This window comes from Corvus brachyrhynchos, unplaced genomic scaffold (genome assembly GCF_000691975.1).
Source record: "Corvus brachyrhynchos isolate BGI_N302 unplaced genomic scaffold, ASM69197v1 scaffold142, whole genome shotgun sequence".
NCBI classification, from domain to species: Eukaryota; Metazoa; Chordata; class Aves; order Passeriformes; family Corvidae; genus Corvus; species Corvus brachyrhynchos.
This window is the reverse complement of record NW_008237226.1, coordinates 4,856,737-4,883,348: the sequence shown is the minus strand read 5'-3', so window position 1 is coordinate 4,883,348 and position 26,612 is coordinate 4,856,737. Positions and strand designations below refer to the sequence as shown.

At 36.3% G+C, this 26,612-nt stretch overlaps 1 protein-coding gene across 12 annotated transcripts; it reads left to right on the top strand.

Moving 5' to 3' along the window:
- The first annotated feature begins 495 nt into the window (after positions 1–495).
- On the top strand, positions 496–26,450 carry SGCE (sarcoglycan epsilon). 12 transcript variants are annotated; one of them, XM_017729304.1, is made up of 12 exons: positions 496–1,945; positions 5,770–5,892; positions 8,334–8,491; positions 11,453–11,525; positions 12,343–12,544; positions 14,213–14,375; positions 17,544–17,755; positions 18,509–18,535; positions 19,240–19,428; positions 21,048–21,091; positions 21,915–21,949; positions 23,640–26,450. In XM_017729304.1, the coding sequence occupies exons 3-12, from the start codon at positions 8,375–8,377 to the stop codon at positions 23,688–23,690; spliced, it is 1,113 nt and encodes a 370-aa protein (XP_017584793.1). In that variant the 5' UTR covers positions 496–1,945; positions 5,770–5,892; positions 8,334–8,374; the 3' UTR covers positions 23,691–26,450. The 12 variants fall into 12 exon arrangements, with proteins under 12 accessions (XP_017584793.1, XP_017584792.1, XP_017584796.1 ...); XM_017729307.1 differs by having other exon boundaries at positions 498–1,945; positions 12,346–12,544; XM_017729303.1 differs by lacking the exon at positions 5,770–5,892.
- The last annotated feature ends 162 nt before the right edge of the window (positions 26,451–26,612 follow it).

Genomic DNA, 26,612 nt, shown 5'->3' with positions numbered 1-26,612 from the left:
CTACTTTCTTGGTCGAAGTGTTAGGTGATAAGCTGTATAGCTAAGGGTGACATGTCATTATTACTGTCTTTATCAGAAAAATCTTGTGGGCTCACCAAAAGTGCCTAAAATGATGCATTAAATCCTTAATAAGGTTTAAATAAGGATTGTAATAAGTATAATAATTTTGACAAGAGCTATGGTAACTCTCATACTATTCTCCATTTAATAATTCAGTAATCTAATCTTGTATTAATTGTTTTGTCTGGTACTGGTGCTGGTTTGTAGCTGACAAGCCTCTGATTGCCCAGCTCATCCTGTTGAAATAATGGAACAAGTTTGTTTGACCATTTTAGGAATTTCTTGAGTTTTTCAAGAATTACTAAAATTTACACTTAAAGTCCTGTGCAGTACTAAATTTCATAATCGCTAGGATGGGTATTATAGTAAGATCTGCAATACAGGCAGGGCAGGTCAGCAGGGGAAAAAAAATTGTTTTTTTTTCAGCAGGGAAAAAAAGTTGTTAGAAACACTATAGTGTTGGTATGGTAATTATTGCATTAACTAAATTATTAAATTTAAGTAATAAATTAAATTAAAAGTGCATTAAAAATGCAATTTTTTATTACACTTCATTCTCAATTCAGTTTTGGGTGTTTTCTGGAAATTATCAATAATAAATATCTGTCTTACATGCATAGATCGAGTGTGGCGTATCTTTATTACTGCTTAAGCGAGATGTGTTTGGCCTCCTAAATTCTGTTTGGAGATTGTCTTGTCAGTAATAGCTGCCTGGTGTAACAGGTCAGAGGTTTCCACAGATGTTTAAGCTTCTTTCATGTACTGTGCATGTTTTCCAATAAGTGTTAATTTCTTCCTGCAAACTGGTGTATCTGTACACAAGTACTGCTACTTGATGTTACTGGTATTGCTGTTTTTACAAGGACATTAAGATGCTAATCCAAAACCGTCTTTGATCCAGGGTTTGACATGAGTTCTCACTCCAAAACTATTTCAAAATAAAAATACATACTTATTATGGCCACTTTCCCTTTCCTAGCATCTGACTGCAGTGCCTTCCCTCTGCACTTTCAGTTGGCATGTAACTGTACAGATGGTATAGCTATTATTCATCACAGAAGAACAGGAACTAAAAGTGGGAAGTGAGGAGGGAGTTTTCTCAGGCACCTCTGCTGCTGGTGAGATGGAGTCTTTCTGTCAGCTCCACAGCTGCTTTCTGTCTCCAGTAATCACTTGCTCCTCACTGCATTTGAAACTTCCACCTTCAGCTGCATGGATCCAGCTGATTTCAGGCTGTGTTCGAGTTGTGTGGGATGTAGACAGCCATTTTAATGGGTTCTTCTTTCAAAATTGATTATTGGTTATGCCTGCAAGGCATTCAGCCCCATGTGTCTTTATATAAGCATCATTATAAAAGCAGAGCTTGGTTATATTACTTTTCCTACTTTGACCGAAATACGCTATTCTAGTGAAAGTGACTTTATATATGTTTTTGCCTGTATGTGAGGTTCTGCCAGTGCAAATATACCTATTAGAGAATGCTCTTCCTCGTCTTTGTTATCTGTACAATTATGTTAGCAAAAGTGTCCACAGAGGTTTAAGCATTTAGCATGAACTTAGCTTATTTGGAAAAACGAGTGTCAAAAATGTTACTGTCAGAAAGACTATTATATGTTTATATATTCAAACCAAACACCTCTATTTTTTTAACCTGTGGTTCCTAAATTATGACTAAAACCAAAACATGGTGTAGAAGGCAGCTGATCCCATCTGATCAGATTGTTTGTGGAAGTCTGTTGATATGACTAATTTTTTTTTGCATTTGTTTTATTCTGGAAAGCTTTTTTGCTAAGCTCTGCTGATGGCAATAATGGAACTGTTAACTGGACGACTAAGCGAGCCCACAGTTATATTATCAGCAGAATAAAGGCTGTTCAGAAGAATGGTGAGTTTAGGTTGTAAATTTAAATCCCATGTTGGTTAAAGCAAACCTGCTTTTAATATTACTCTTGCTTTTCTAGTCATGTCCTTGTTTTAGGAGTAGGGTGCTATTTTAAGGTAAGTAATTTGGAAAACTTGACATTTCTTCAATCTTCAAACATTCACAGACCTGCGTGTTCTTGTTAGTCTTCCCTGACTTTTCCTGTTCCTATAGCTTTGCTTGAAATAATGGCTGTGTTTATACCTAATACTGCGCATTTTCTTATCATGGCTGGTTCTTGAAGATACTTCTGCAGTTTGCTTAATACAGTAACTTCTCTGTAACAATTTGAAAAAGTCTTCTCACACGTGAATGTAAAAAGACTATTTTACTGTCATTTATGCAAGTATACATCAAACATTGTAGCTAGTGCACACTGGCTGAGAAAAAGCTTTGCACTGATTGCTCATCTAGGCAGGCAACTGGGATTGGCCTCCAGATCAAGTTTTTCTGGGATTGTGCTTCATCTGGTAAATATAAACGGGGAGAGAACCAACTGAAATTTCCAGAAACAAAAAACTTCTGGGTGAATTCTTTCCTGAAGATCATCAACATACAGGCTGCAACCAACATGGTGACTCTTCTAAAATTTTTGGAGGGGGGGGTTTTCTGTTTCTGGCAACAGACTCTGGGATGCAGGCTGATAAAATCCTGTCTGAATTCCTGGCTGTGCCCATGTTCAAGACCTACAAGGAGATCTTGGGATCTATAGAAAGTCCTCCAAGTGATCTAGAAACAAGCAAGAGGAAAGCAGTGCTGTCAAGGTAGTTGATTCTAGCAGGAATCTGATGTGATCCTATGTAAGGAAGATTTTTAATTTCCCATGATTAGCTTTACAGAAGCTTTTCACAGTCCCTGAGATTTTTATCTATCACAGGGAATTTGCTCAGATGATTCACAGCTGGCAGTCTGCTATTAGATTAGTATCAATTTGTTAAGTATATTCACTTTCTTCCCTAGATCATCCAAGATGATGATTACACATTCATCTCCAGTCCCAGTCTTACGAAAATGATCGTGGGTTTTAAAAGCTTGCAAAGAAAGTAGCATTTCACTTGTTTAATTTTTGAAAAGCTAGTGATAGCTGTAGTGGGCTGAAGACTCATAATTTTCCTTCTGTTTCTGAAGAAGCTTCATGGGGGAAAACAAGGAGGGCTTCTTTGACAAGGAGGGCAAGAACTTTTGAGTTCTTGATCGTCATACTTGTGTCATTATGATGTGTTTGTCATTACAAGATAAAACAGGTTTCTGGGTTTTTTCCTTCTGAGAGATGTTTCTAGACTTCCACCAAGATCAGTGTTTATATCTGTATCAAATCATTACTGGCATACTTATTTCAGCAGCAGGGAATGTCTCATTGCTAGGAATGAGCAGGCATTTAGTGGTGGTAATAGGTTTCCTGTAGCAGACAAAATAAGTATTACATGGGTTTTTTTAGTAACTGCTGATTCTATTATGCTTCTTTCTTTCTGAAAGAATTGCTTATGGAGAAAAATATGCATTACTTTTTCATTGTTTTTCGTGTTTGAAGTGGCTTTTTGTTGTTGAGGAAGAGCATCAGAAATGGAAAACCAGACTTTTCTAGGTATTTAATATACTTCTAGCCAGCCACCATGTTTTTGTCAGCTCTTCTATTAATGTTATTGTACTTTCTCAGCTTTTCTTGAAAATATTTTAAAGGAAATTAATTAACTTCCTTGTGCTGTTTACAGCTCATTCATAGAATTGAGTGCAGAGGCTTTTTGGATAATTATTTGCTAATTTTAAGTAAATAAATCAACAGTCTTACTGTACCTAAGTCTACATAATGAAAATTACAGTAACTGGTTTATTAACCACACCGAACTGTAACAATTCAAATTTCAGGATAATTTTAATTTTGTCACTAAGATAAAATTATTAGAAAGGTATTCTGTTCAGTATTGTGTTAAAAGTGGTTTTCAAATATGGGAAAAAGCACATGCTGTGGAATGTGATCAATAGTATATCCAGAGCTATACATTCTGCAATATCAAGCTTGAAGAGTGGGAAGTATGTAACTAAATGTGGAGGTCTACATTACAGATGTGTGCATCTCCTCTCAGCTGCCTCCTGCAGTCCATGGAGAGCTAGTCAGTTTAGCCTGGAATCTAGGACATGATTCATCTCATTTTAAAGGAGAAATCAAATAAATCCACCCCTAGAAGAGTCTGTTTCTTCTTCACTGACTATAAAAGGAGCCTGACTAACTCAGTGGTGCATGTTGTTTCTGTAGGCATCTAAAATTAGGTGAGAGAGATTCCACTTAGAGTACGTGGTGCGAGGGCTGGAATGCCTGTGATTAATGCCTAATTAGTGGTGCCTTTTTAAGCAGATCCCAAGTAAGAAAGTTGGTATAATTATAAGGCTGGAGAAATTATACCAGGATTAAAAAATTAAAGCAGGATTAAAAAATTACATGAGCTTTATCCACATTTCAAATGTGTCCTGCTTATTGATCCAAGTGTTGAAATTAGCCCCTCTAGGACCTACAAGCTTGTTCCTCTGAGTTTGTTACAATGACTCTGAAGTGTCTTTTGGAGTCTGTCTTCCCAATGACAGCACCTCCATGCTGTATGGCCTATAATTTTTTTTGGAGATGTGATTTCTCATAAAGTTCCTTTCAGTTTGGCAAGCAAGGCTGGTAGCTGTGTGTGATTATCTGTGACTTACCATCTTTATCTACCACTTTTGTAATCCTCATCTCACTAACAAAATCTACTAGCAAAGATCAATTCTTTCAGGGCATTGACTTAAAATTTGGTAGTAATAAAATTAATAATATAAGCGACAATCAGTCTTATTAAGACACCTGAGAAATGCCTATTAATTCAGTGTTCTCTGTTTATACTTACATATTGAAACTTGTTGATGAAGTGATTTCTTATCCATCTAATTTATTGTAGTGATTTGTTTATTCTTCTAATTCATTAAAATATGTGTGTAGTTCTGCATCAGATGTGTTATACCTTAAAAAGATATGCTTATCAATGAATTTTGTGTTAAATAAAAACCAGCTTATTACTTTTACGTATGCTGATGGTTCTGAATTAAGTTTTCTTTAGGGTTTAATTCTTAGTCCTGTAAAACATGGCTTCATTTTTTTTGTTTGGAATCAGTTTCACCTGACTGGCCTATAAATACCCACATCCTTTTGTTTTATCCTTCAATACAAGCACAACATCTTCAGAAAAGAGCTCTCTAACCATAGCTTGAGATGTTTTTTTCCTGAGCCTGCTGGTCTGAGAAAGTCTAGCTTTAAGAACTCGCGAAAGTCAGCTGAAGTGCATTGCTATGTCCTTTTCTGCACAAGGACTGAAACATCTGCCATTTCTGTTCAGTGGGGAATGAGAACTGTCGATTGGTAAGGTTCCTCTGTATTCCTCTGTTCCTTTTTTGTGTAAAGTATCAGGAAAACATGATTGTATAATTCATTTAATGTATTTTTATTAATGTAACGTTTCAAATAAACCAACTATAAAATTACAATAGCCTTCCTCATTTTTTAAATTACAATTAAAATAAAGAGCTTATACATCTTTTGAAATCTTAACATAGGCAGTTTTGTTTACTGCAGTCTTGGAAGGGATCCTGGACAAAGAGAGGGTTTGCTCTGTGTTCTGTTCTTAAATCTGTTAACCTTTTGTGTCTAATATTTGTTGCTTTCCTTCTCCCAGATGCCTGCATTGCTGTTGAAATGCATGAAGTTACCTACAGCATGTCTCATTTTTGCCTTTTTTCTGTCTCTTATCTCTCCTTCTGCTTTTCAGTGTACACAATTCTGTCTAAGGTGCACTCTGATCGGAATGTATACCCTTCTGCTGGAGTTCTGTTTGTTCATGTTTTGGAGAGAGAGTACTTTAAGGGGGAATTTCCTCCTTACCCAAAGCCTGGTATGAGATGCCAAGATCTTCCATATTATATAAAAATACAGAAAAAATATTGTTTTAAAAAACTGAAGTCTATTTAGCATACCTTAGGTTCAATGTATAAGATAAACAGGACAAGTTTTAGTTTCTGTTGAAATATCTTCAAATTAAATAAAATGTGTAGTCCTACACTTTTAAAATATTCTAGTTTGTGATAATTTGTAAAAAGATGCATATAATTGTGTATTGTGACAAAATGTACTTAATTTGGGAAGGTGTAATAACACATTATATATATCTGATATTAAGAAGTGTTTCTTTAGCATTAAATATGAAATAGTGGAAATTTAATAATTGTCTGTTAAAAATGCTATTTATCTGATCACTCTTTCAGACATGGTATGTATCAGGCTATATGAAGGAGCAATTTGAAAGCATATAGTAAACATAAGACAAAACAGAAGATTCAATCAAATATGAGACTTCCTAATACTGGTTTTGACGGGTTAGGATATGTGTAAGCAATGTGGTAGGGGAAGAGAGAGAGCATTCAGCCACCCATGCTTATTAACAATAAAAACAAATAAATGTATCCAATTTATATGACTATCTTCCTATAAGAATAGGAAAAAACTGTGTACAGTGCACACATAATCTAAGCCTGTTTCATCATTTAACTTTTGAATTGATTTGAGAGTGCCATTACTGAGACTTACTTTAAAGAAAAAATAAGCTTCTGTTAGCATTGGTTAAAATTTGAGTAAACATGAGTAAACCTAAATGTTTTACGAATTTCTTCTCTTTGAAAAACGGATACCTGAGTCTTCATTTATGTTATGTCATGGTGACTGGCAGAGTGAAGTTGGCCTCTGTCCCAGTTTTCTCCCAGTTTTGGCACATAGGTGAAAGGAACTTGGAAATTTTACTAATGATGGATTGTCTTTACAGCTGCAGCCTCTTGACATTTGTGTAATTCCAAGGCAATAGGAATCTGGTTTGAGATCCTGTTGAAATTGCTGTTCCCATAGACAATTGTGATTGTATGAGAAAGTCACTGTGAGGTCAGGTTTTGTCATGATCCTTTTATTTTTGTCTGCTGAGCTGGATCATTACCATGGCCTACCTTGACAAAGGAAGGGCAAACCAGAATGTCTCACAGGTGGCTTTCAGAATTTTGCCCAAATCATTTGTGCTGCTGGGAATTTGGTTTGAGCAGGGTGCTAATAATGCCAAGTTGTGGGTTCAAGCTCTGAACAACCCATTCACTTAGGAGTTGGACTCCATGATCCTTGTGGGTCCCTTCCAACTCAGAATATTCTGTGATTCTGAATGCAATAGATTAGTTTACTGGGATGTCCTGAGAGAATTGTGAGGGAAGTTGTGTTACACCCAAGTACTGGTTTGGTGTGGTTCTGGTTCATTTTACCAGATGTGTAAATGTGTACCTGAAGAAAGACTTGTTACGCTTGGGCAACACGTTTCATTCTCTTTGTCCCTCTCTGGAGGAGATGAGAGCTGTTCATTCTTCAGTGGGCTTGGTTTCTGCCTTCTGTGCCAGCCTGCCTGTTATCTTCTTTCATCACTTTTCCTACAATGCTGTTGCCATCTCAGAGCTGAGTTGAAGTGCAGGGCAGAGGTGCCTGTACAGGCTTGGAATGGATTTGACTTGAGTTCTGTGCCTCAGATGCACACTGTCTTCGTGGTGAGGATTTGGTACTGGATCAGGCATGATTTCATTTACAAAAGCTAAAATAAACTGAAGTAAAATCCAGACATTTGTAAGAGTATCAATAAGAACCACAAGAACTGATGTACTAGTTTGACTTGAGGGGTTTTTACAGATTTCAGCTGGACCACTGTATTTGGTAGCCATCAGTGGATCCAGTTCACTGGAATGTCTGATCCTTTTTTGAAACAATTTGTTCTCTAAATTAAAATGACTGCCAGGCCGTTGGTGCCAAAGACCTCTATGTATATCCTAATGCTAACAGAAGCTTTCAGGCATTATTGATTACACAGCCACTCTTTACGGTACACTGAGTACCTGAATCCATCATTAAAAACATGAGTATAAGTAAGTTGGGAGGGGGAATTAAAGGACTGAAACCTTTGTGCTTTTGTCTGTAAGGAGGTTAGATGCTTCAATTTGAGGTGGAACTGAGCTCTAAAAATCAGACCCACTAGTTACTGAACATGAGCACTCAGCCAAGATTCTAGGAAGTACTAGTACATTATCTCTGCAGTTGGTTACGCTCTCCAGGTATGAATTTCTTAATACCTATAAGTGCTAAGTAATAGTTCACCTATTTCTGATGTGGTAAATGTTAGCAAATTTTAATTGTTTTTTCTTTTTAGAAAGGTTCAGAAAACACATGAAAGCAGAGTTAGACTTCCTAGTTGAAAAATTAAAATGAAAGCATTTAGAGTTTTCTTGTAAATATTCTAATACAATTTTCCTTATCTAGGTGAAATAAGTAATGATCCTATAACATTTAATACCAATTTAATGGGTTACCCTGACAGACCTGGATGGCTACGCTATATACAAAGGACACCATACAGTGATGGAGTGCTGTATGGCTCACCAACTGTAGAAAATGTGGGCAAACCAACCATCATTGAGGTATTTTCTTTCAGAAGTTCAAAAATACGTATTTTGGTTTAGAGTGTAAGGTTCAGAACTGTCAGTAACTTCCCCCTTATTTTTGAATAGTTAATTGCAATATTAAAAAGTTTATAAGCCATGGACACAGACTTGTGATATTAACATTTTCTCATAGGTACCATTTTATCCTCCTTTGAGAGAAAGCCAGATAGTTTGACATTTCATGTTCTACTTAAAAGGTACAGCTAATAAGAAGCAATAATTAGTTAAGCTGCATGCAGTACCTTTTCACTTTTGCCTTTGAACTTTCTAAGAGGCATTTCATTTCAGTAAATTATATTAAATTATATATTAAAGTTTTACTCAAAATACAGAACAAAAAAAAACCCCTTTGTAAACAACAGTACTTGAAGAATAACTGAATTCGTAACTTTGTAACTTTCAACGTAAATATGGGCCAGACTTTTCCCCGCTATATTAGTGTTCAGTCAATAAGCAGTTGTGGGATTATTTTTCTTGTTTGTTTACTTGTTGTTTGTTTGGTTGGGTTTTTTGATTTGGTTTGATTGGTTTGGGATTTTTTTCAATTTTTCATCAAATATCCCCTTGTTCATTATTCATGTTTATTGATAGCTTTCATTTTAGTTAGCAGTTTTGTGAATTTAGTTCTTATGAGTGTAACAGTGACAAAACTGTATTTCTGAGAGTTAGTTATTCAAATGTTTAAAAACACTAATTATTCATTGAGCAGCAACTTAAAGGGAAAAGGGACAATATTTTCTATCATGTATTTCATAGGCAGCAGATTGGATCAGACACTGTGTGGTTCACAGTGTTAAGAAATCTGCACATTAACTTGCTCCAGCCATTTTGCTGCTTCAGCAGTGTATTTGTCTTAAACCCTTGATTTTTTTTCTAAATTGCATTTGATGTAGTTTTTCTTCCTCAAGAATGACAGCTCCTAATGTTAAGTTATACTGCAGATAGTTTCACCCTTGCTTACTTTTGTATACATGATTCTGTTTTGATTTCTAATAACAATGGACAAATAACATTTGAGAATTGATCATGTGCAGAATTTCTTGCAGGCTTTGCTTAGTTTCATGTAGAGGAAACCATTATTTAAAATTGCCATGTTTTGCATGTGCTTTTAGATTCTAGGATCTATATCGAGACCTCCATTCTAAGCATGACCCCAAGCCATATTTGAAGTTAATCTTGCCTAGCATACAAATTAATTCCTTGCAGTTCCAGTCTTAGATGTGGCTTTTGAATTAATTCTATGGTATGTGAGGAGGGCAGATGCATTTGATCCTCTTCTTAATGCCCTCTGAGAGGAGTGATTGCATCTTCCTGGCCTGAATATAACTTCCATCATGTTATAATTCCTGAGGGGGTGTTGTGGGTAGGCCAGTTAACTGGAGGAGACCTGATCATTAGAATAGCCTAGCATTGCGCATAGCGCTGCAGTAGAGCAGGTAACGTTCTTGAGCTCAAGCTCCTTTGAAAGCTGTGCAAAGACAGTCTGTGTTTGAATGAATGTTCAGGACAGAGGCAATTCTGCTATTCCTGGATGTGGTGTGTGGGCTATGCTGGCAGCTCCCACTGCCGGAGTGGAGGCTCACAGTGGGTACTGCCCTGCTCCTCTAGAGAGCCTGTACAACCAGGGGTTTGATTTTCTGAGTACTAGTGGTTCAACTGCTGTTGAAACGACCCTTTGAAAAATTAACAGAATTAGGACTAGAGAAATCTCAAATTTATTTTCAGGTAATTTTATAATGAAATTGTAACATTAAATGAGATCTGATTATGTTGGTTAAGCTTTTCCTTCTCCACTTAAACAAACCTGCAGTAGATACTCCACAGCATTTTTCTTTTCATTCAAATCCTTTAAAAGAAGTGCAACATCTGTTACTTTCATTTATTTAATAGTTAGTGTCACAGTGGTTTGTGGCTTGGTTTGCTGAGAAGCAACATAGTTCTGTCACTATTGTCACTCCTCTGCCTCTCCTTTGTTCTTGAAATGAGTGAACTGAAGTCTAAAATTAGAAAGGAAATTAGTCTTCTTCAGTTTGTTTCATGAAAGATTTATCACCTTGCAGGGGAAAAAAAGGTAGAGAAAATAATACATAATTATACTGCTATCCATCCTTGTTCTATATTTCTTATGAATGAGCACTTAATTGTAGTACAACCTTGGAGTACAGTCACCACTGAGAAGTAGCCACTTGCATGCATTTCAAGTATCCTAGATATTTAAACTTTTAGATTAGTATCCTTGCATATTTTATTCATGAGGGTGTATGTTTCCAGCTATAAGAGTCACAAATGTTGCATCTACCTCCTAATTTTCACTTCCCCTACAGTTACAGATTCTAGGATTTTTTAAAAAACAGTTGTGTTGGAGCATTATTTTGAATCCATTCATGGAGGGAGACTTCACTGTGGCCAAAGCTAGAACGAAACACCAGTCCCAAAGATGAGAATTTCTGGCATCCCACTTTTTCCTTTAAAAACCTCTCCATGTAGTTTATTTCCCTAGGAGCTATCGATGAATTTAGATGTTACAGTATTGATGGAGGGGGATTGGAGGCTACACTGGGAAACGGAGAAAACAATCTTTCCTTACGGTGGTTCTTGAAGGTAACAGAAGAGAAAGAATACACATGTGTAGCAGAACACTTCTATCAGGACCAAAATACATAATTTTCACATATATCCCTTCGGTAATTGTATTTGGCTATAGACTGGTCAAGAAAATTCCAATATTCTGACTTGAAGGTAGTACTGCAATAAATAAATTGACTTTACCTTTTGAATTTTATATTAGTGAATGAATGTTCATACGCTTCAAAATAAGGGGGCAAAGCACTTAAAAACTGATAAGTATTTCTAAGTTATCAATTTAGCTTTCACTGATGTTTGATTGATATAATTTTCATTTTTCAATGTTTTGTAATCCTATCTTTTTCACTCTAGATCACTGCGTATAACAGGCGTACCTTTGAAACAGCAAGACACAATTTGATCATTAATATAATGTCAGCAGAAGGTATGTGTTTTGAACCGAATAAGCAAAACCATCTTATGGGCTCCTGCTTTTGAAGATAAATACTGTAAAATAGTTGTCTGGTGTTCAAGCCAAACACAGGGGCACAGGGGAGAAGTAAGAGAATTTTTCCTGCTTTAATTCATTTTGGTTTTTTAGTCCAGATTTTTTCTGTCATTCAGGACTGTTTTTCTTCACTCACAGAAAACTGTTTGCATCTTTGTTTTTCATTAAACTGTTTTTAATTTGGAATTTCCCCCATCTTTTCAAATGGACCTCACATAAAGGATTTCATTGTCTTTCTGCATATTGTTTCGTTTTCTTAGTCCTGTGTTTGCCTTATGCAATGAACAATTGTGTAGGCAGAATCAGAAAACAACAGGTTGTGGCAAATATGGACATATGGACCTTAAAATTAGTTATTTTTATCACATTTACCTATTTACATTCTGGAGTGTTGTGGGTTAGAATCCATTGTTGCTGCAGATCTGTTTTGACCCCCAAATTAGCATGAATGTAATTATATCTGTTTAATGAAGTTTTACCAGCTGATACTCTTTTCCTCTAGTCTGCTTCTTCATCTCCCAGTTGTTTTATAAATAACTGAAGGTTTTCAGCTCAAGTAGCAGCTAATGGTACTCACTATTGAATTAAACATAATCACATTAGGTTCAAAATGAGCTAATTCAAACACAAGATTTTTGGAAAGGTGTATCAGTCATAAAGTAGTATTGCATTAATCATTACTCCAGCTATTTTGGAGATTTATTTTTTGATTTATGGAGCCTTTGTTTAATGCAACACTCTTTTTCATCACAAGTAGATTTTCCTTTACCGTATCAAGCGGAATTCTTCATAAGGAATATGAATGTAGAAGAAATGTTAGCAAGTGAAGTTCTTGGTGACTTCCTCGGAGCAGTGAAAAATGTATGGCAGCCAGAACGCTTGAATGCTATAAACATTACTTCAGCCCTTGACAGGGGAGGGAGAGTTCCACTTCCTATTAATGACATGAAAGAGGGGTAAGCATGTGTCAGTATGACGTTTTTGCTTCATTTTTTGTTTTTTTCTTACTGAAAAGCCTAATATTTTTGCAGGTTTTCTAGAAACTTTGCAATTGCTGTTTCATATTTTAGAGTTAATTTACTCATGTTTGGAAAAATTTACTCATGTTCCGAGCCCCAGTTATAATATGGATTTATTGTGTTAGATACCACTACAACAGGGCACAGCTCCTATATATTAATGTTAGAACCCAAGAAATACTAATAAGTTCTATTAATTATAAACCAGTTGGTAGTAAATATGGTTTTTTTGTAATCCCAGTTTTACTTCTGAGCAGTCATTTGGCGTGCTTTTCAAGTTTTTAACCATTCCCAATTCATGAAACTCAAGATTTTGAAGCAAAATATGATAGAGGAGAAATTCCAGAGACACTTCAATTTCTGAGAGCAGTTAGCATGTAACATTGTAATTTTTAGCTGTACTCTTACTAAGTTATGTGATTCAAGAGCACTGTTGACTTTCTTCTGAAAGTCGTAAGGTGTCTGGGGAGCTCAGGTTACTGAGTGTAAACTGTAGGAATGGACTGTTTCCAGTGGTGATTTGTAACCATAAATACTGTTCTGAAATACTGTACTTGGAAACTAGTAAGGATTTGGTTTTTTCAATGTGGCTCTGATAGTGCTTTTCCCTGGTGAAAGTAAAGATGCCTAGTTATGTTTAGATAATTTTAGATACTTTGGAGTCACATAGTATCTAAGAAAGGGGTGAAGGTTCAAAATACGAGTTGTGTGTTCAAAAATACTGGTTTTTAGAGTCCTTTTGTGTCTCTAGAGTTTTTGAGCGCATTTAAAGAAGGAAAGTGACTTCTGTACTAGCCAGAGTAATAGCAGAGTCACTTGTAGTAGGTGGCTACACTTCAAATATTTAGTTAGATAATGCCTACTATGACAAGTGGCAACCAGGACCTAATTTCTGTTTCAGAATCCATTGGTACATTATTACCTGGTGCAGCAGACTGTATTTTACAGCAGTGTTCCATATATCTAAATATGCCAATGAATAATACAATTAGTGTAGTAGCTCTTATTTTATGTATGGTAATGCTAAATCAAGTATTAGGTTTACCTTCAGCTTTCAGTATTCTGAAGCAAATTTTGTTGACAGTGCATAGCTACAGTTTGGAATCTTTCAGGAGAAGCTGGGGATTTAGCATGTGCACATCTGTATTAGGTTTAGCAATAGTCATTGTGAATTTAATTTGAAAACATGGGAAGAAACTCTTTTAAAATACTATGATGAGTAAGACCAAAGATTTCCTTAAGACAAAATGATGCTATTTTAGTACAATTTTCAAAAGTAGTACTGATTTACTTACATGAGGAAGCCACACTTGGAGCTCTCTGACTTCATAGAAGTTGACACCACTGACGGTAATTAAACATTTACACTAACAAGCAAACCAGAATATGTTGTAATAAAAAAATCCTTTTGATTTCAGTCTGTTACTTATATGCTTAAAAAGAGAAAAGTATACTATGAAGGAAAATACTTTGAAAAAGTAATTTCGATCTTTAAATAACAGCTGAATGCTACTGTGTACAGCAGTAATGTTTGGAAGAGTACATAATTGTCCTTTGGGGATTTTTGAGACATCCTGCTGGTCTGTCACTCATCTCTTTCTGCAGTGTGTATGTGATGGTTGGGGCAGATGTTCCTTTCTCTTCGTGTTTACGAGAAGTGGAAAACCCACAAAATCAGCTGAGGTGCAGTCAAGAAATGGAGCCTGTAATAACCTGTGATAAAAAATTTCGCACTCAATTCCATATTGACTGGTGTAAAATCTCTCTGGTGAGTTATTTTATTGTTGCATAAAAGCGATGTTTGTAGAAGTACAGCTGAGAGTTTTGGCAGTTTGGTCAGACAACGTTGCCAATTCCACTTTATTGTGAGTGATTTTTTTTCACCTAGCAGACACTCTCAAGACTGTGAAAGGATTTTGCTATGTAGGCTAAATTCTATTAGAGTTGAGCCCCAGTGAAACCACTGTATTTGTTTTCACTAGCAGTGTGTTCTATAAATGGCTAGAGAACTCCAGGGCTTAATGCTGATACTGCTGTTGCGCTTGCTTCCCTATAAAGTGTGTGCGTACGTAACATATTTTCTCAGATACTGATTCTACACTGACCAGTTAATACTATGCTGTTAAAAAAATGTTTCTGAAAATTCTCTAAAACATATTCTATATTAAAAATTAAATAGAAAAAGGAATGAAAGTAATGTTGATTAATGAAATAATAAATAGGAACATTCTTCTCAGTCAAATGCAAGAAAAATGATAACTGAACACTAGAGTATTTGCCATGAAATGAGACTAATTCCCAAAGAGGCTTTTTAAGGTTGTTTTTTTTTTTTAGTTCCTGCAAGGAAAATCAAGAAATAGTACAGTATTGGAAGAGAATGTTGCAGATAAATTTGAACAATGATGCTGAAGGTATAAAAAATAAATTTAGATGGTTGTTGAGCTGCTTCAGACACTACCCAGGAGGAAGCTGAAAGGGAGATAATTAATGCTTTTTATAATGGAAAAAACATGTGGAGTATAAGGAAAGGTATTCATACACAAAATTGATTGGATAACTTCCAGTCTTTTCTGCCTATACACTGTAAATTAGGAAAGCTTCTAGAAGGTTGGAAAATACTTGTTTCAAAAGAATACCCAGATTATTTGCTTTTTATTTGCTTTCTGTTGAGAAACTGTAAAAGGCACAAGTGTACACAGCAATACTTACCAGCACCTGAAAAATAGCAGAAGGCAGCTGGTCTTTGGCAAGAACATACTATGTCAAATCTTCCATTTCCTTCTACAAGGAACAAGTAGAACCAAGGTGGAGCAGCAAATGTCATTCCTTTTTGGTAAGGTTTTTGATACTGTCTCACAAGCCCAGGAACATGGCCTTGATGAAGCTAGGACCTAGTGGAGAGCTGGTTGGTAGCCATAATCATAGCAGATTTAATAGTAATTCGTGGCTATTCCTCATTAATAGCTGGATGATGGGATGTGCTTATTAAATTAAATTTGTAGTTCCCCATGAAAGTGAAAGGATCTGTAGGTGCATTGAAGGACACAACAGAATTCAGAAAGGTCTTCAGAAATTGGAGAAACAGTCTTGGAAAACAGGATGAATTTTAAAAGGAGCAGCAGAGGGATAGTGCACTAATGCAAGAACAGTCAGCAGTGCCCATGCAGAAAGAAAAGCAGCTGGTTAGGAGTACTTATTTAGAAAAAAATGCCTGATAGTGGCAGTGGCTCATAAACTAACCATGAAGCAGCATTGTCATGCTGGTTTGAGAAAAGCAGAGATCACCCTGGGATGTGTAACAGGAACAGGCTTTTAGAGAAGTGTTATTTTCTGCAGCATCTGTAACACAACCATCTCCAATTCATCACTTGTTTTGGCGGTGTGCCACAGTAACTGAATTTAAACTGTCTTAGGGGTGTTTAGTGTTGCCAGCAGCATTTCTTCTGTAACCTGCTGCATCAAAGGGAAAAGGGAGCCAAGCTTCCCTCTATCTAATCACAGTCTGCTTTTCACAAGGCAAGCTGAGAGACAGAAATTCTCCCCAGATCTATGGGCTGGGAGGGAGTTGAGCTCTATTTCCCATATCCACAATGTAAACAAGTGATAGAAAATAGAGCCATCATATCCTTATCCTCAGACTATTTATGAGGTAGCATTGGCAGTTAGCACCATATCAAAGAGTGGATTTAAGTTTGGGGGTCCCACACTCTGCAAGTATGGGCAATGTAATAAATACTCCACTTGAAGCTGCATTCTGACAGCTTGTTCTCACACTGACCTCTGTCAGTCACATCAATAAGTACATATTTTTTGTCCATTGTTAGGGTTTGAGATTCAGCTAAGCAGCCAGGTGGAACTCAGTGTACCTAACATAAAAGATACTGTGGAATTAATGAGCAGAGAATACATAAATTAATTTTCGTTTAACAAACACGTACATATATATATATAATGTGTGTGTGTGTGCGCGCACATTTGAAGCTCAGAAGGATCTCTGGAAGTTCATAAAAATCTCTTCACCTATTGCCTAAGTTGTAATACAGCGTTTTATGACTTGAAGTGTAAATTATAAAGAAATGACCATCAGTTGCAAGATTTCTCGATGAACAGTCAGACAAAAGGTCAAGCATGTAAGGAAATATTTTATTTGTATTAATGATCTGGAGATCAATGATCATAAAGCTAGCACTGATAGCAACTGACAGTAGCATCTAACTGAAGATAACAAAAAAATGGATGCAGAAAATTAGGTCATCTGGTAATGGCAGTCAAAAGCAATAGGAAATTTAGCAGCAAAACAGGTTTGTATTTCTAGGATCATTGGGTACAGACACACACACACAAAAAATTGTGACCAGGAACGCAGCCTTTGGAAGCTAGTTGAATTTGTGTGAGGGGGACAACGAGCTGTCCTCGGCATCTCAGTTGATGCCTCTTGACCTTTTAAGCACTGGATGTAAAGCTCAATATGAAGAAGGAGAAGGAAGAAAATTGTAGGTACGTGACTCTTCATTTTTGCCACCTTATACAAGAGAGGACAGCATTGTTATTTAGGAAGACTAAAGAAATGGATTAATTAATCAAAAAGAAATCAGAATCAGTTAATTAGTTTGCACTAAAGATGTTTACTGAACTTCTACTCAAATACTGTTTGTGTGAGATATACCTAAAATTAATCCGTAAAAGACATGCAGGCACAAAAGAGAGTAGTAATATTACAACATCACTTACCACACTGATCAGAAGCTTCATAAAATGTAAGCTTCTATTATTTAAAAAAAAGTGGTTGGATGAAATTGTATAGAATTTATCAAATGTGTAATATGGATCTTTTTATATGTTATGGTTAGTTAAATACCCAACTGTTTTTACATTCTGTTGCTTTGTTATTTAATTGTCTTTTTTCTTCTTCTTCTTTTTTTTCCCTGGGTATCAGGTTGACAATACAAAACAAGTTTCCACCTTTCAGGAAGTGATTCGTGGAGAGGGAATATTACCTGATGGTGGAGAATACAAGCCACCTTCTGATACACTGAAAAGCAGAGACTATTACTCGGATTTCCTAATTACACTGGCAGTGCCCTCGGCAATAGCACTGGTGCTTTTTCTAATACTTGCCTATATCATGTGCTGCCGACGGGAAGGAGTGTGAGTACTTTAACATGCTAATAAGTAACTAGACTTTTCTAAGATTATAATGCATAGAAGGTTATTTGTTAGAATATCTCCATTCAGTTCATTATAAACATTTAAAACAGGCCAAAAGATATCTGCTTGTAATACTGAACTGTTTTGCACTTAAGCACATGCACTAATTTCCAAGCAAGTGGATATAGGGCCTTTAGTTGTTCTAGAAAGGGTTAAAATACTCAACATATGCACAAAACTCCCCAAAATATCCACATGTGCGCAGCTCTCCAAAATGACCCCAGCAAATAAAATACTAATAAAAGGATCATTGGTTCAGGAGAATATTAAGTAATTTCTAAAATGCTAACTTTCATAACATAAACTGGGTTGAGGAGATTAACTGAATTTAGACATACTATAAAAGAAAAACACATAAAAGGAAAGCAGCAAGTAACGTGATTTCTGCCATTTCTTACACAAACTACAATTTCATTTTGTCACAGAATTTATTTTAGCCAGAAGCTTGTTCTTTAACCTGCATTTTTCATTTCCCTGTGTGTGTGTCTGTGTGTATGTCTGTCACCACTATCACATCTCTCTACGTGCGTTCATCAAGGCCTCATCATAAACCCCATTGCAAATGCTGCCAAGTTGCGTTTAGCAATAACCTTGTCAGCATTTCTACATCATATACTGTTTTCATCATCAGATAGATTAATGTTCCAACTATCAATGCTATTATTTAATTCATAAATTTTGTTTTGTTTTTAGGGAAAAGAGAAACATGCAAACACCAGAGTAAGTGTCTTCTTTCCTGTTATTTTTCTTTTACCATTTAATTTTCATTCTCAGTAGCTCGTCATGCTTCATACATGTGTGTCATAATCTTCTTTCATTCTCTCTAATTCATGGTTTAATTCATAAATGTGAAAGCTGCTTTTAAATCAGAGTCTTGGCAAGGATAGAAAAGCAGAATAAAAAGGGTTTGAAATTAAAGATTGTCAATTCAAAATAAAATAGTGCTGTTAGAATAAGTATGTTAATATGCAGTCAATACTCCTGGTTATTGGACTTTTCAGCCTGTCTTTTAAAGTGATTGAAATGATGAGAAGAAATAACCTGGAAAGTGTCCAGTGCCTATACTATGGCGCGTTTTAAAATTAATTTACAAGCTTTTATGAATCTACACAAGAATCAGGAGTTAACCAAAACTTTAACTGCAGCAAATAAATGGAACATCAGCCATAAGAATGCACAGTCTTGAATCCTATGAAAAATATCTATTCAGACAGAAAAAGCTAATGGAATAATTACTGCCTTAAAAATGGAATAAATCCAATGTTTATTAATTTAACTGTGCAAAGGTTGTAATTGTTGCACTGTAGTCTGTAGCATGCATCAGTCCTTGTACTTTAAGAATAATAATAATAATTGCAAAAGTCTCTCCGTTTTGATAGAGCACTTAAAATAGATATTCACTGTTTTATTTCCTTCTGACACAGCATCCAGTTGGTCCACCACAGTGCTATCCAGAAATCAACCAAAGAGCTTCGTGACATGTCTAAGAACAGAGAGATCGCGTGGCCGCTTTCCACGCTGCCCGTGTTCCACCCTGTGACGGGCGAGATCGTCCCGCCCCTTCACACGGACAGCTACGACAACACCAGCATGCCTCTGATGCAGACACAGCAGTAAGTGCTCACACTTGGTCTTGGTTCTTAATGCTCACTGGGTTGCACCATCTAACTATAGATTCCAGTTTGTCCTCCGAAATGTGTTTCTTATGGAGGATTCAGTAGCTCTCCAGCTCAAGATTGCTCTGATGTTTGCATTTGCAGCAGAAACAAAGGCCTTCTGTTATAAGATTAAATGGCTGGCTTTCAGTCTGCAGGCTTGCAAGAAGCTTGGCATGGAACAGTTAGATTTCTGCATGTTTTGGAGAAAAACTACATTTGACAGAGGAATCAATTAAAACTGTTCTATTTTAGATATCCTGTCTCTTGAGCCCTGTCTTTGGGGTTCTGGTATAAAACTACCACCAAGTCGGTGGTAGTTTCGTACCAGAAAATCCAGACTTTGTAAGTGGTTAATCATGTACCTGTCACACACGATTTGTGTTTGAAATGTTGACACTGAACAGAAGAACATATTCCATGACACAGATAATAAATTCAGACTTGCCAAGAAAAACGCTCATAGGTCTCTCCCGTTTCCATTGTTGCCACTCTCTTTCCAAGACAGAAACCAGAAAAAGAATGAATTCTGTTTTTAGAGTTCATTTATCAGTAACTTAGTGAAACTAGTTAGACAGACCCAGTTCTTTGCACATGTTCTAATTCAGACAAGTCCATAGAGCTGTAGCAAAGAAGCATTTCTGGAGAGGTTTGGTTGAAGTGCCTGGGGCCAAGCAGATCTGAGGCAGTGGTCTCAGAAGTGGCTGGCATTTTTCAGTGCTGTGCTGTAACACCAGCTCCAGCTGGTATCTCCTCTGATGGCAGGCCTGCATAGCTCCAGTGGTATTGGTCCTGTGCCAGCTCTAACTCAGCCCTAATTTACACATACTTGTCCTAAATTCCTTTCACTATGTAGATCCATGCTGCAGGCATGTTTTCTTCTCCCTGTCCCAAAGCTAAATTCTCCAGAAAGGACAGCTGTATAAATTATTCCTTGTACAAGAGCTGCAAGGTGCCCTGCCCCATCTTTTACAGCTTCTCTATACAGAATAGCAGATTTTATGACTGGGATGCCAAATCCTGTACCAAAGGCTTTCTTGAATTGTACATAGGGTATCTGCTTCACCTACATTGTAACCCTTAATTCCTTTCTGTGAAAACACCTAAATATCTGGTAGCTGTTAAAATAGACACTTAAGCAGGGCACAAAATGCAACTTTGCCTTGATGAATGTGTCAGACCAGTTCACTTAAGTGGCTGACCGTTCATTCATTTCACAGCCAAAAATGAAGTTGCAAATGCTGTCACCTTTGCTGTATTCATGGAATATGGAATATTCATTTACAAAAACCAAACTTCGCTAAACATCAGAAACCCGTGGTGACTCTTGTTACCTCTGGCATTTCACCAAGTCTGAGCCTTCTGAATGTAGCTGACAAGTGAAATAATAAGAACCACTTTAACACTAATTGTCTTTATTTCATGGTCTTTGCCAACCTTTGGATATCTATATTTGCATAGTGAAAAAAGATTATTGCTTCATAAGCAAAAAAATGAAGTGTAAATACTGAGCTTTCATCATAATACACTTCAGACTTTGTATGGAAGCATTAAAGATATTAAATGGTTTTTTATAGGAACCTGCCACATCAGACTCAGATTCCACAGCAGCAGAGTGCAGGTCAGTACTCAGAAAATGCTGTAATTATTAAGTGACCAGTGTGGAGGAAATACTAGTCAAATTGTATACAGTCTGTAGACAGTGGAAATTATTTTCAAATAAAGTATTACAGAATTGTCATTGTAGATTTTTTTTTTTTGATACATCAGTGAAAATTTTGGCATGGGATTGATTAGACAAGGAAGAAATGCTATGTTAGGACTCTGCGTGAGAGGCTGGAATTTGGTTCAGCTAACTTAGAAACCTCATGTAAGTAATTTTCTGTTATGTGAAGCTACAGCTGGATTCATAAATGCAGCTACATGTTTCATATTCTGACACTTGATAGGAAATCCAGATTTCTAATTCCCACCAATATTAGTTAAGCTTTGAAGAATGAGCTCTTTATTGCAGTTACTAGACATAGAGTGGATACTGGGGAATCTGTGGTGAGGCACATCCATGTTTGAGGTTTCCTATGTCCTAAGTCATCACTTTTATATTATTCTCACAACTGCTCATGTACTGGCTGAGGTCAGGAATGACCCATCAGACTGTGGACCAAGGCTGACTCTACTTAGCATCTCAGGTTTGAGAAAAACCTACAGCCAAAGACATGTGAGAGGGGATAAGGACCACACAGGGAAAAAGTGGAGGCCAAGTGTAATTTTTAAATATTCAAAGAGGTATTTAATCAAAACTCTAGAGAGACACATATCTTTGGAACACAATATGGGAACTACAGCTCCAAGTGGAAGATTTGTTTTAACTTAGGAGTCACATAAGCAACTCTTTCTTTTCATTGAAAATCCTTCTTCTTCATTACTGCTTTCGGGGATTAAAGGAGAATTTCGTATGACAACATTTCAAAGATTTGAGGCAAGTATATAATAGATGTTTCTGCCCATGTGGGTTGTTTTGTTATGTGGAAATTAAAAACATAGGTATAAAAAGTCTGACAGCAGTTCTGATAGCCTTGCTATTTGTGTGCTTCATTGTATGCTGGAAATGGTGGATGACCCTGGCAGTCAAAGCCTTGGTCCAGAGCCTCTAGCACTGGTTTGGGTTGACATTTAGCACAGCTCTTCACACTCAATACTGCAGGAATTTAGAAGGCAGAATAAAAGTGTCACACTGCTGCTCTTCTGCTGTGACTGTTTCATTACAAGAATTCGAGTCTGTCTTGCAGCAAGTAAGATGCAAAATCACCTGGTGATACTGTGACAGCAGTGAGGCATTTTTGCAAAGGTATGAAATACAAGCTAGCACGGGTCTGTCACTTGGGAGTTGCACTGAAAAACTGCCCTAAAATTAGATCTTAAGAATTCTCCCATGTCTGTATTTTCTGTAGTACATTATTTTTGTAGAATACAACTGTTCTTTCTTATTCATCACAGACCCTGCCTGTGACAAGCTCTCAGAAATGCAGGGAGGTGGGAGGTGGAATGTATTTGGGACACAGTGTTTCCTCCTCTTCCCTTAGTTTATAATGACACCTTGTTTGTAGCTCAGATGTGCAGGTGATCCTGCAAGCACTTCCATGACATGATGGCATATGCCTCGTGCAGCTGTTCTAAAAGGATATCCATAACTCTTGTTCCCAGATTTTTAGATACAATTTAAAACAAAATTCAGGCACTACTAAGAGTTTTTTAGTAGAATGAGTACAAGCTTAGCAATCGATTTTATTGATCTGTTCTGGTAAGAAATTTACAGAAATAGAACACCTAAGGCCAAAAAACCTGTAGAATGAGACATTCATTGTTAAATTTTCTTCCTTTCCTCTAGAAAATACCCAGTAATATACTCAGGGAATTTAATATCTTATCAATCATAGCTATGAATAAGAAATTTCTATTTTAAATCTTCAGTAGACCATATTTAGTAATTTGAAGAGCAGACCATGGAGAATAACTGTTGTCCACTTCAGGAATTATCTGAATCCCCAGTAAGGAATGGTTTTATTTTAACCTTATATAAAAAGGCAGACTTAATAGCTGACATAATGCTTGACTATTTCACAAAGTTAAAAGTTAATTGGGAAAGAATTGTGTGAAGGGTGACCACTGGCATCTAATGTTTATTACACTGATGAAAATTGCTACTGCTCTCCAATATGAAAAAATACATTAGGTTTTATAATTGTCACATTAGGTTTTATAATTGTCTCTCTGTCAATAGGCAGAATTCACAAGGACTGTTTAAGGTGCTTAGATGGAAAAGCTTATCGGGTATTCCTATAATGTGAAAGACCAAATATTGCATGTACACCATGTGCCATCTTTTCTGTTTTGTGCCTCAGCCTCCCTATGAAGTCTGTTAGATCCCAAATAGAAAGATAAATTCCCTGTTAAACAATCTTTTACCAGCCTTCTCCCTTCCCAGAAGAATGCTTTGTCATGTATATGGCAGCTTTTGATCCAGGTTGTACTTGTACTGTTTCTTGAATGTGGTTGTTGATAAAGGAATAATAAATACTATTTATGTGCTGTGCTCACACTTGACAGTCCAGTATTGTTGAAGCATCATGTGCCACTGATGGATTATATAAATTCTCATCTATTTGCAGGTAAATGGTATTCCTGAGGAAAGAAAACTAACAGAAGCAATGAATTTGTAATCAAAGAAGGCAGCAAATTGTCTCACTTCCTTATTTGTTCTGGTCGATGCATGAGTCCCTCTGGTGTATATTGTGCATGCCCACAGTATTATGATGCTTTCAGTGCCAGGAGTACAATCACTTCCATATAACTGATGTACTGTATCCTTTTGTACTTTGGACATTTTTGACAATTTGTAAACACTGATAACTTTTTATATTTGTTACATTCAGAAAGTAATCTTTAATGTATATATATACATATATATATGTATGTGTATATATATGTATTAATAAATATCAAGCTTTATTCTGTCTTGTGATCTCTCCTGAAAGTTTTAACAGGGAAATCAAAACTTCAGAGATTTCAGACTGTTAATGGGATGATATAATTGCCTAATACTTGCACAGAAAAAGCAGTAGTATACAGGCATGAAAACTTGCAACATGATAAGGCTGAGAAATAGTACTGCACATCTATTAGATATTAAATTTTTAGAGATTACCAAATATAATGAGCAAAATTATTTTTGAAAAATAAATAAAGAAATAACCCCCCAAAGAAAATAACTAAAACTACTCATGATAAAATTCTTTTACCAGATATTTATGCTATTTGAAAGCCTGTAAGCAATAAAGGATTTAAAATCTGTCCATTCATTCATCTGGTTATGTTAGAAGAAACTGTTACAAACTATTGTAGGCAAAAATTAATGTCTGCAAATACACAAGGGTTTAATTTGGTACAGTATACCTGGATTAATTTAAAAACACTCTTTAATGTTTTTTTGGTGATATGCTCAATAAACAGCCCTAATGCTGTTTATTTTTTGTATCTTCTACATACTTTTTCTTTTTGGAACACAGTGTTGCAGGAGAACTAGGTACCCCGTAAACCAGGGATTATATTTTCACATCTTAAGAAGAACTTAGTTAAAGGCATATTTTGCTGGGAGGTGGTTTCTTTGAGAAGCATTTGTCCATGCAGCTGAAAGCTTAATAATATATGGAGTTTGCTAAAAGGATCTGAACTGGGGTTTCCATATTTTTCAATAGACAACTATAATTTGTCTACTGACACTTTTCACCAGATTTTAAATGAATTTCTGATGCTTCTTTAAATCTTCAAATGCAGCATAACACAGGACATCAGGGTCTGCAGCTGTGACAGCTGCCACCAACAGTTGGGGTTTTACCTCAAAGCATCACATTGTTTTAAGCTGACACTTACGCTTTGTCTTTTTTTCTGTAATATTTTCTCTTTCAGAAGCTGTATGTTCATCAGGACATTGCATTGTAAGCAGAAAGCTGCGTCTGCTTTAAAATTGCTAAATGCTGGCTACATTTCCTTAGCTGAGGTTCCTGAAGTCTCTGCTAAGAGAAATTTGAGTAATTTTGGAATTTAAGACTGAGGATAAAAGGAATCCGTAAAATGAGGTCATTTTGTAAAAAGATCGAAGTAGTTGCTCTCGGTTTTGTGGGTTTTGGTTTGCTTTTGTTTTTCTCTTTTTACAGTTATGACCCCGTTCTGTCACAACACTTTAATTTACGTTAATTTTTAAGCATCAATGGCGTGTTTGTAGGCTCGGACCTGAATGCAGGATCTCTGCAGATAGAACGAGTCCTGAGCTGCTTTTTAGACTAATGTTGTGCAACAAGTATGATAACTATGGCAGCAAAGTAGATAAGCAGTGCTCAGTACGTGGTACCTACTTGTATATTGTCAAACCTTCAGTATCAGTTTACAGAGCTGCCCAGCATGCTCAGCACAGCCCACAGAATGTGGCAGCAAATCCTGCTGGTGGTTGTTAGACCAGGAGAGGTAGTTCAAGGCACAGGCATTCAAGTGGAGAAATTAAAGGCAGTTCCTGAAACAGGTGGAATAAAGAGCCATTCCTACTCACTTTCCAAGTGGCATCCATCACGCCTTCCTACCTCACCCAAAAGATACCAGGGATGAGACTTCACCAGTCAGTCAGCCTCCTCAGACATCCCCCCTTCTTTCCAGCAGCTTGGGTGGTTATCAGTGAAAAGTGAATTACAAAACTGCACAGTGAGGTTTATAGTAAATTAAACATTTTCATCTTTTACCCAAGCTGTAAAAAAAATCAAGTACAATCAGCATTTGTCTTCTATTAGTTTATACTACTGTTTTCAAATGTATCAGCTGTCAGTGTTTTGAAACCAAAATGAATGGAATGGATTTTAAATAATGATTTTTAATGCAACTTAAGATTAAACTTTGTAAATAGTACTGGGTGTGGATCATAGCAATTTCTGATAACTCCAGGATGATATGACAATCAATGGATCTACCAGTTGAGCTGCTCCCACCTTATTTGTATTAACGTAACAGTGCCAATATATTTAAAGAAATAAACTGTTACATACATGCATAAAGAATCAGTTTGTAGCAGTGGAGGCTCCACCTATTTTGGAAAGAATCTAATGATGTGGGGCACTCAGGTATTAAGAATACCTGGACTATTTTATGATTGAAAGCTTCATTTAGCTGAGGTAAGTTTAATAACAAATTATTTATTTTTACTTATTAAAACAGTTACTCTGAAAGCATAGATTTATAAAGCTGGTTGAAGAGACTTAATGGCTAAAGAATTAGTAATAATTAAGACAGTAAAGTCACAGCCTCTTTTTAACATTATATGATGGCAATATGAATTGATACTGTGTTAAGTTGCAACCAAATTAAATAGAAAGCCCTACAGCTGTCTTTGTACATACACGAAATGTATAATCTAATAAAATGGAAAACACAAAGTAGTGACATTGTTGACTGGTTATTTTACAAAAGGGTGCCTGAACAACATTGTTACAGCTTTTAATGTTACAGACACAATACTGTATGGTCAGGTCTGAGAACTGGGGTGGAGCTAATGGTGAAGGGTTTAACTGGGGACGATGCCTAAACAGATGTCCTAACTG